The 11120-nt window shown below is 46.1% G+C and overlaps 1 protein-coding gene across 10 annotated transcripts in view; it reads right to left on the reverse strand.

Annotated features, from left to right (window-relative positions):
• SRPK2 (SRSF protein kinase 2) overlaps positions 1-10429 on the reverse strand; it is a 231184-nt gene extending 220755 nt beyond the window's left edge. For 2 of the 10 annotated variants that reach the window (XR_009542048.1, XM_060157250.1), the window contains exons 1-2: positions 10284-10428; positions 9623-9677 (exon numbers count right to left, since the gene is read on the reverse strand). Coding sequence is in view for 7 of the 10 variants with exons in the window: in XM_060157250.1 (XP_060013233.1) it covers positions 9623-9677; positions 10284-10410 (182 nt within the window). In the remaining 3 variants the exon portion in view is untranslated. Of the gene's footprint in view, positions 1-7771; positions 7824-9622; positions 9678-9763; positions 9856-10283 lie in introns of those variants that run through there. The other 8 variants (XM_060157251.1, XM_060157259.1, XM_060157252.1 and 5 more) reach the window with 7 other exon arrangements.
• Positions 10430-11120: the final 691 nt, after the last annotated feature.

The raw sequence follows: 11120 nt of genomic DNA on the forward strand, positions 1-11120 counted from the left end.
TGAAACACTCTTCACTGACTGACGATTGATTAGGGAACTGTCCGAAATCACTTTAATCAATACTAATTTAGAAGACATCAACCCAATAAAATTAATTTTAAAAGAGGCAAATAGGGCTTCCCTGGTGGCGCAGTGGTTGAGAGTCCGCCTGCCGATGCAGGGGACAAGGGTTCGTGCCCTGGTCCGGGAAGATCCCACATGCCACGGAGTGGCTGGGCCCATGAGCCATGGTTGCTGAGCCTGCGCGTCCGGAGCCGGTGCTCCGCAACGGGAGAGGCCACAACAGTAAGAGGCCCGCGTACCGCAAAAAAAAAAAGAGGCAAATAATTTCAACACATTTTTGGAATTATTCCTCCTCATTAATGCTGTACACAGCCTTTTAAAAAGCAAGTCAAGGGCTTCCCTGGTGGCGCAGTGGTTGAGAATCCGCCTGTCAATGCCGGGGACATGGATTCGAGCCCTGGTCCGGGAAGATCCCACATGCCGCGGAGCAACTAAGCCCCTGTGCCACAACTACTGAAGCCTGCGCTCTATAGCCCGTGAGCCACAACTACTGAAGCGGGCGTGCCTGGAGCCCGTGCTCCACAACAAGAGAAGCCACCGCAATGAGAAGCCCGCGCACCGCAACGAAGAGTAGCCCCCCCTCGCCGCAACTAGAGAAAGCCCGCGTGCAGCAACGAAGACCCCATGCAGCCAAAAATAAATAAATAAATTTATAAAAAAAGAAACTAAATATCATAACTAAACATTTGACTACTCCATCTATATCTCTAAAATTTATACTTTCAAGTTGTATAGAATTTTAAACTTTTCATTGGGGAGTTAGGGGACTTACAACCAAGGCTATCTTATATTCGGGTACATAAAGTATCTGATAATACAAACTCAATGTGAAATGTTCCCCTGGAGACATACACAACAGAATAGAGCACGCCCGCCAAAACAAAGGAAAGAAAGAAAAAAGACCTGCTAATAGCCAGCCACACAAATCACTCTAAGGCCACCAGCCTAGATTAGACCGTACCACCTTTAACCTTGGCTGACAGCGCTCCTGGAATCAAGGCAGGGTACCTGGCAACTGCAGGTAATAACTTTTCTTTCTTTGAAAACAGAACACAAGATTTGGTGGTAAAAATCTGGGGACCTGTTAGACCTTTGATACAAACACAGAGCAAGACAAAAATCTCTTTAATTCTTAGTCATCAACACAAAAAATACTTTATCTACCTGGACCAGATGATGAGACAAAGATAGGTAATTTCTTTACAAACTGTCAAGTTTAAAAAAAGAAAGAGGGAGGGAGGGAAGAAATACTAACCCCTGAAATATAAAGGCCATCAATGATGAACTAAATTTAAAAATCTAATGAACTCTTCTCAAATCTTATTCTCCTTAAACTTCCTTATCCCATATATTGCTATTTACCCTCTTTAAGCTGATCTTTAGCTTCTCTTCTCTTATTCTGTCCAATGGCACTCTCCAAGTTTCAGGCTCCAGCCCTCTTCTCTCTTTCCCCTTCTCTTCAGTAAGCTGATCTTGCCGTCCTAATTGTCCTCAAAGGTGTATTCTACTCCCAGCCTCCCACCTCCAAACCAACTCTCCTTATCCTCCTTTAGGATATCTGTCACTTCAAATACAGTGTGCCTAAAACAAAATCTCTATCCCATCTCCAACCAACTTCTCCCAACTTTCGTAGTCTTCATTAAGTGCAACATTTTCAGTAAAACTGCCATTGTTTTTATTGCTTTCCTGTTCATGTCCCATAATTAGTTAGTTCTAGCCCTGCTGACTCTTCTTTAAAAGAACTTTTCAAAATTGGAAGTCTTAAACAGGTTCACTGTCTTTGACTCAATATTTCCATTTCTAAGATTCCACATAATCTGAGAAAATCTGAAATGCAGACAAAGATATTCGCTGAAGTATTATAATGCCTGAAACAGTAAACATGTTTCCAGCAATAAAGAAATATTTAAACAAATTAAGCAGTTAAGTAAATTAGAATATTACTCAGTCACTAATAATTGGTTATGAGAAAAAAAATTTTAACTTCTTTTTAAAACATATTTATTTATTTGCCGCACCACACGGCATGTGGGATCTTAGCTCCCGGACCAGGGATCGAACCCAAGACCCCTGCATTGGAAGCCCAAAATCTTAACCACTGGACCGCTAGGGAAGTCCCGGTTATGAGAAAATTTTAAGGACATTAAAAATGTTAATGACAAAATGTTAAATAAGGAAAGCAGCATACAAAATCATACATGAGATGATTAAGTAACAAAAAACACAGGGATGAAAAAAAGACTAGAAGGAAAAATAACAAAATATTAATAATGTCCCATTTGTATCATGCTGGATGGTGACAATGTGAGTCATTTTTGTTTTCTTCTTCTTTTTTTTTTTTTTGGCCTGGCCACAAAGGATCTTAGTTCCCCAACCAGGGATTGAACCCAGGGCCCAGGTACTGAAAACACCAAGTCATACCCACTGGACCACCAGGAAATCCGTTTGTTTTCTTCTTTACATATTTCTATAGTTTCCAGATATGGTACATAGTATTTTAAAAATCAGGAAAAAAGGGGATTTCCCTGGTGGTGCAGTGGTTGAGACTCTGCGCTTCCAATGCAGGGGGCCTGGGTTTGATCCCTAGTCAGGGAACTAGATCCCACATGCTGTAACTAAGAGTTCACATGCCACAAGTGAGGAGCACGCTGGCTGCAACTAAGGAGCTGGCAACCCATAAGTAAGGAGCCGGCCTGCTGCAACTAAGACCCAGCGCAAATAAATAAATAAATCTACATTAAAAAAATAAAATCAGAAAAAAGGTAATTTTTTAAATGTGTTTCCAATTCAAGACTTGTCAGGTCTCCCTAAATTAATCCTCAAAGTATATATTATTTTAAACTAAATAGCAAAAATAAACTGGAGAAGGAACTCAGAAATATAATCTTAATGTATGTAAGAAATGCCCAAAAAATTCTGAAAACAAGAGTGACAAGGTGGGGGGGGGGAAAAAGAGTGACAAGGTGTATATAGGAGATGTGGGAGAGCCCTTGCCCTACCAAAACCTAAAACGTACTCAGAACTACAGTAAATAAAAAAATAGGGAACTAAAGCAGAAACAGAGTAATCAACACCTCAATACTCATACATGGAGAGATGCAATAGCGTTGGGGTGACCAGCCAAATCATTTAGAAAAAAATAAGACAGCAATAACCACAGCCTAATAACCACAGCCAACCTTTACTGCACACTTACCACGGGTCCAAAACCTTGGGGCCAGATGTCACTGCATTTCAGTTTCTTGGGTTTTCCAAAGACAGTATGATATTGGTGCCTATTTCATGTACTATGTAAGACTGCAAGGTCTAGGAGCATGTTTTTAAAACATGCAGCCTACAGCCTTCCTGTTCTCAGAGGAAGGAGAGATCCCCCTTCCGTACAATACAAACCTGTGCTCTGATCACATCCCCTCCTGTCAACTCAGGGCGTTTGCTCCAAATTCCCCTTCTTGTCATTATTTTCAACCTCTCCCTTTCTACTAGCTCCTTGCCATTTGCTTACATTTGAGAGAGAAAAAAACACTCCTCAGGAACCACTCCCTTGCTACCTTTTCTCCTTTACACAAAGAAAGCTTATTCAATTAGTAACCTTTTAAAAAGAAAAAACAAAAAGACTACAGTGTCATCCCATTCACTCATAGGGCTGCAGGCTCCCTGTGGCCAAAAGCACTGTGCTGAGACTACTCCAGGCGTGGGCTCTAATGATTTCCTAACTGCCAAAGTCAAAGGCCACCATCAGGGTTCATCTCACTTGAATTATTTTGCAGACTGTGCTCTTCCCTTCTTGAAATGCCCTTGGTTTCTGTGATTCAACTTTCTCCTGATTCTCCTATCCCTCTGGCTCCTCCTTTACCCTACCTATGGCTTTCTTCTCTTCACATTCAACACCTTCAGCCAGCTGCCACCAACACTATACCCAACAACTCCCATTTGCATTTCTAACCAGAGCTCTTCCCAGCGCTCTAGCGGTTAACACTCACCAATGTCTCTAACTGGAAGTGAACCACACACCTGTAACTGCCTAACAAAAGCCATCATTAGCTTTTCCCAAAGCTGCTGTGCATTCTTTACCTTGAGGAATGGCAACACCATCCACAAATTTAGCTAATTCAGAAACCTGGGATTCATCCTAGACCCCTCCCACTCTCCTCCCACATTAAATTGGACACCAAATGCAGTGAATTCTACCCCCTTAATACCCATCAGTCACCTGAAGCTGGATCTCTTTCCTCTAAGCCATTCTCTACACAGCAGATAGAGTAACCTTTCTAAACATCTCAATCTGTACCCACAGCAATGAGCCCCACTCAATGCTCACCACATCCTGCACCCCAGCCACACTTCCCTGCTTGACATTCCGAGAACACAATCATGCCACTTACACCTCCACATGTTTACGCCAACTGCAGCGTTGCTTTTGCTTGGAAGGCCCTCACCCTGCCACCTATTTACTTGGGAAATTATTATTGGCTCTTCAAGATCCAGTTTAACACAACTCTGTGAATCTACTAAAACCTATTGAACTGTACACTTTAAGTAGATGAACTGTATGGTATGTAAATTATATCTCAACAAAACTCATAATTTTCTGTGAGAAAAAAGACTTACCATTCGATTTTTTAAAAATAGGCAAAAGACAAAACAGGTACTTCACAAAATAAAAAATTTCAAATGACCGATAGACATACGAAAAGATCTTCGAAACCATCACTCAGGCAAATGCAAATTAAAACCACAGTAAGGTATCAGTACATATCCAGAAGAGCTAAAATTAAAAAGAATGACATGATCAAGTATTACAAAGATGCGGAACAATCGAAACTTCATACACTGCAGGTGGGAGTGTAAAGCAGTTCAATCAAAACTATTTCATAATATAACTGGGAAAAAAATCTCTGCAATTACTACTAAGACTAAGCATACACCTCTTCTATAACCTAGCAATCCCACTGCTAGAGTATATCCCCAAGAGAAATAAGTGCTAATGTCCACAAAAGGACATGTACAAGAATGCTAACAGGGGGCTTCCCTGGTGGCGCAGTGGTTGAGAGTCCGCCTGCCGATGCAGGGGACACGAGTTCGTGCCCCGGTCCGGGAAGATCTCACATGCCGCGGAGTGGCTTCACCCGTGAGCCATGGCCGCTGAGTCTGCGCGTCTGGAGCCTGTGCTCCACAATGGGAGAGGCCACAGCAGTGAGAGGCCCGCATACCGCAAAAGCAAAACAAACAAACAAAAACAAAAAAAAGAATGCTAACAGGGACTTCCCTGGTGGTGCAGTGGTTAAGAATCCACCTGCCAAGGCAGGGGACACGGGTTAGAGCCCTGGTCCCAGAAGATCCCACACTCCGCGGAGAAACAAAGCCCGTGCGCCACAACTACTGAAGCCCCCGCGCCTAGAGCCCGCGAGCCACAACCACTGAAGCCCGCGCACCTAGAGCTCGTGCTTCGCAACAACAGAAGCCACCGCACCACAACGAAGTGTAGCTTCCGCTAGCCGCAACTAGAAAAAGCCCGCGCACAGCAACAAAGACCCAATGCAGCCAAAAATAAAGTAAAATAAATTTTAAAAGATTTTTTTTAAAAAAAGGTGTTAAAAAAGTAATTTATAACCAAAAAGTGTAAAGAACCCAAATATCCATCAATGAATGGATAACTACAACACAGTAATATCAACACAATGAAATGTTACTTGGCAATATAAAGGAATGAAGTACCAATACATACTACAACATGGATGAACCTTGAAAGCATTATGCTAAAAGAAACCAGACAGAAGATCATATGCTGTATGATTCCATTTATATGAAACATCCAGAATAGATAAGTTTATAGAAAGAGAAAATAAATTAATGAATGCTGGGGTCAAGGGAGAATGGGGAATGACAAGCAAGTACAGTGTTTTTTTGGGGGGGGGGTGATGAAAATATTCTGGAATTAGGTAACAGTTGCACAACTTTGTGAATATACTAAAAAAACAGCAAGTTACACACTTTAAAAACTAAATTCTTAAAAAACCAATTTTACAGTATGTGAATTATGTTTCAAGAAAAAAGTTACATGTGAGGAAAAAAATCAAAAAAATTCTTTAAAACATTTTATACATATGCACAGGCCCCAAAGCAAAAATCTATCCCAAGCCATGTGATTTAGCTAATTCTTAAGAATTAGGTCTTCCCTGCTAGTTCTTCCCTGCTGCCTGTTACAAAGCAGCACAATTAATAATTAGCAAACTAAACTCACTGGAACAATCTGACAAGCTAACAATCTCAGTTCAGAAATCATAATCTTATTTCTGACAACTACAAATTCTAGTGTTCTAAAAAGGCTGCCTATAGGAACTGGCGCAATTCACAAAAGCTCACAGAATTGAACTGAATTAAAATGAATGAAGTGCCACTTGCACATACAAGCATATGACAAAAGTAGATCATATTACATCAAGCCAGGCCCATGTAGTCACATAATGCAAGTCTGCCAGTCATTATATTAATATAGTTTAAAATTAGATCTATTACTCTCTTTCCTCCTCTGGAGAATTAATCAAAAAGCAAAAACACTGGGCATCAGGAGACCTGAATTCTGGTCCAAACTAAGCTAGTTGTGTGACCTTACCCTCTATTAGAGCTGTTTGTAAAATGAGGAATACCTCCGAGGCTACGAGTCTCCTGAAGTCCCTCTACCATCACCTCTCCCCCGTGCCACTCTGTGCACCCAGAGTCAAGTCATCATGGTTTCCCCACGTACTATGGAAGGCCAGCTCTCGGTTTCTACTTCTCCCCACCCGCTATAATCCATTCTCTACATTGACAGCCAGTACTCTTTTCAAAACAGGAACCAGATCCTGCCACTCCCATCCATATGCCTCCCAGGTGCCTACAAGGCCAGGCCCTACCCGTTCTGACTGCTCCCCCCTCACCATCCTCTTGGGTAGCACTCTAGCCACTCTGACCTTTGGGTTCCTCCAACATTCCTAGCCCATTCCTCTCCAGGGCCTTTGCCACACTCCCATCTCCTCCGCCTTATTCTAACTTCCGTTCAAATGTCACCTCCTCAGAGAACTGAGTGTGGATTCTGGTCCCAGACTGCTTAGATTCAACTTAATAGCTGGACATGTTACTCACTCATGCTGTACCCCCGTTTCATCTGTAAAGTGGTAACAACAGTGCCTACCTCACAGAATTATCAAAAGGGATAAACGCATGTAAAGCAAGCAGCAAATAGACTGGCACGGTTTTCAAATGCCATCTATCACTATACTTAAGGCACCCCATCTTCATTTTCTCCCTCTCCCTGAGCACTGTCTGGAACTGCCTTCTTTGTCATTCGCTTTAGGGTTCCAAAACCCCCATAGAATGTAAGCTTCGTGAGGCGCTTGCCTTGCCTTGTTCAAAGCTCTACCACCATTTCCCAGGAAAGGCATGCACACACTTGTTGAATATATGAATAAATCAATCACATCAAGGATTCCTTTAAAATAATACTGGCTTGATTCAAAGAATTAAGTGAAAAACTGCCTCAAACAGTTATGTAATGGGGCTGGTCTCCTCCTGGTCCTTGCAGACTGACCAGTTCATTTAGTCACTGGCTGAGGCGTTTCTGTCAAATCTAGTCACATAACTACAACAGACAACGAAAAAAGCTAATAGATTAACCTGTGAGAGTAGAAGTTGAATACCGTGGATATATGCTAATTCTCTGTAAACATACCACATAAATCCAAACTGCAGCACACCAAAAAAGGCTCTGGCCATTAGGAAAGTCATACCCTGAAATATGAAAATATGAAACAGTGACTTTAACTAAAGCTGTTTTTCTACATGTACATATATATATAAAAAACATAGTTATATATATCCACCTACACACACACACACACACACACACACACACACACACACACAGAGCCATCCCCAAAACTAGGGGGATGCTTTTTTCAACTCCTTTTAACTTTTCTTAACAAAATGGGCTATGTGGGAATAAATGTTTTGAACTGAAAGTTGTGACCCAACTCAGGAGCCTAAACATTACAGTTCTCCTTACTTATGGACTAAATTTCCATCACTCACCAAAGGAAATCCCAAATATAAGGTTCTGATTACTAGTATTAATTTTTAAAGCATCTAAAACTAACAAATAACAATTGAGATTTAACATCTTAAGACTCCAACATCTAATTTTTACCCACCAGGTCAAGCCCTTAATAAATATTTTTCCCTCGCTCTAGTAGTTTTTTTTTAATTGTTTTTTTAAGAAAGGCTTTATTATGTCGGTATCTACATTTTATGAAATCCTTAACATAATTTCAAGTTATATTCCGGTTTGAATGAACACAAATCCTGTCATGATACATCACATTAGTAATGACTTAGGCAGTTTTCACAGACGCCACCAACGGTTATGAAATTCGCCAGGCTGAGACCAAAGCGAAGAAGGGAAAAAGCCTAGGAATGCTGCAGGCTAGTCCCCCAAAGAAAACAAACCAACCAAAAATGCTTCGTGATTTTATTTAAAGATGATCACGGACGATCCCCATAATACCAAATATATACCACAGAGTTCTTTCTTTCTCAAATGGAAGAGTGAAGCCACAAATCTAGGAGGAGGAGTAATCTACGCTGGTAGATTCTTCAAAATTAGGAAAGAAAGGGAAAGGAGACGCGGCGGCGCTCTGCGGTCTCGGAGCCGCTCTCCAGGAAAGGCTTCCCGGGCGCCGGCCGCTCCCACTCCGGTCCGCGGCCAGGCTGGAGGTGGCTGGCGGCTGGCATGTTTGAAATATCACCACCCTATTCATCGCCTCCCGGCACAATGAGGCGCTGGGCAGCCGCGCCGAGGACCGCCCGCGCACACGCCCACCCGCCCCGCGCAGCCCGAGACCCGGGCGCAGCCGCGTCGCAGCGAAGTCACGCTCGGCCCGGGCAGAAAGTTTCGGAAAAAAAACCAAGCGCCGAAACGCACAGGTTTCAGAGCTGAACTCGTGCCAGGAACACGCCCGAGGCAAACCACTTGACAACCAGCTCCGGTTTTCAGCAGAAAGGCCGAGAGGCGGGGGCCGGAGAGGAAGAGGAGGCAACACACACACACACACACACTCTCTCTCTCTCTCTCTCACACACACTCGGCTCCTCTTCCTCTAGGGCCCCGGCGCCCAGGTGGGAGCGATACCGCAGCCTCACGCCCGCACGCGGCGCCGGGGCCCGGGCAGCGGGCGCCAGCTCTTCTCCCAGGAAGGCCCGGGACCCCCGGGCCACCTCGGCGCGCAGGAGAGGGTGCGCACGCCCGGCGCTTCCTTCCCCGTCCGCCCCCAACGACCGCGGAGACTGGGGGCCCCAGGGGCCCGGGGTCAGGGGATGCTCGGCGGGCCGGCCGCGGGCTCGCGCGCGCCCCTCCCCCCGGGCCGCCCGCGGGGCGCGCAGGAGGCGAGAGCCGGCGTCCCGGGGGATCAGCTCGCCCGCCCGCCCACCCGCCCCGGGAATCCGGGCAACTTTCCCCTGCGCGGTCTCGGGCTAACCCCGACCGGGCGGAGGCGGGGGTCCGGGGGCTAGCGCGGCGTGGACTCACTTTTTCGGATGTTTCTCTCTTTTCGGCCTCCGCTTTCGGGCCTGAATGGCCAGCACTGAGGAAAGAAGACACACATTAACGGTCGGGCAGGCCGGCGCGGGGCCGCGTGGCGGGGAGAAGGGGACGCCGCGGGCCACTCACCTTTCCGGGAGCTCATCCCGACGCGGGGGAAGTGGGGCGGGGGGCTTCGCGGCGGCGGCGGCGGCGGCGGCGGCGGCAGCAGCTGCACCGGCAGCAGCGTCGCGGGAGCCGAGCCGAGCCGAGCTGCAGCCTCCACTCACTCCGCCGGCCGGGAGGAGGCGGGAACCGCGCCTGCGCCGCCGCCGCAGCCGCTGCTCCCGCGGGGGGCCCAACAAAACCCGCCCCCGGCCGGCCCCGCCCCCGCCCCGCCCCGCCCGCCAACCCGCAACCCCCCCGCCCGGTGGGGTCGAGACCCCCGTGCCGGCCCCGCCCGCGCGCCCGCACCCACCCGCCTAGCCCACCTGTGCGGAAGTGACCCCCCTCACGACCACCACCACTCCCTCCCATGCCTCCTCCACCCCAGCCCGCAGCCCGGGCCTCCGCCTCCTGCGCCCCTGCGGCTGGCCCAGGCCTCCCGTCCCTCCAGGGCACGCGGCCTGCGCGACCCTCCCTCTCCAACCACAGCCTCTCTCCTACCCACCCCGGCGGGTCGCGCCGCCCGCTTCTCCATGCGCCCTTCCTTGGCCGGCACCTCCGCGGGTCTCACACCACCTCTCCTCACGCGGCCTCTTCTCCCCCTTTGCTCCTCTACATCCTTGCATCCCCATGAGCGCCGCTTCCTCCTCTCTGGCGGGTGTGGAAAGGGCACAGGACCAAGAGCTGGGAAACCTGGGTCTTTCACTAGCTGTGTGACCTTGGAAAAGTCATCTTATCTCTCACCTTTATCTAGCCCACAGGATTGCTTGAGTGTAATGAAGGAAAAGATGCAAATAGCACAGATAGTAGGATTAAGCTTTTGCACATGAATTAAGGTCCAGTTCAATAAATTCCATGTGTCTAACAATTCAGCACAACAACCCACCAAGGAGTTATTTCTTACAAAGAGGAAACTGAGTCCTGAAGAGGTTAAACAGTTTACCCAGCAATGATTCAAATTTAGGCCTACCTGCCTCTAATCAAGTTGATCGGGGGATAAAATAACTGCAGTGATCCGTTGTTTATTTAAATAATTATAATAGTTTTGAAAAATATTCATCCTGACCATTTACCCTCTCAACTATATTCTTAACTGATCAGAGTAGCTAACCTTACTATAAAGATCTTAAACCCACTAGAACAGCGCTGCTTGAACTTGAAGAGCTTTTTACTTTCTCGATTTTTTTATTTTCAAACATATCAAACGTACAGAAAAGTTATGAGAAAAATACAGTGGCCACCCATATTACCCCATATTCACCAATTTTGAATATTTCACCACATTTGCCTTCCCCGTGTGTACGGGTTTTTGGTTTTGTTTTGTTTATGATCAATCATTTGA

Source organism: Lagenorhynchus albirostris, chromosome 8 (genome assembly GCF_949774975.1).
Source record: "Lagenorhynchus albirostris chromosome 8, mLagAlb1.1, whole genome shotgun sequence".
Taxonomy (NCBI): domain Eukaryota; kingdom Metazoa; phylum Chordata; class Mammalia; order Artiodactyla; family Delphinidae; genus Lagenorhynchus; species Lagenorhynchus albirostris.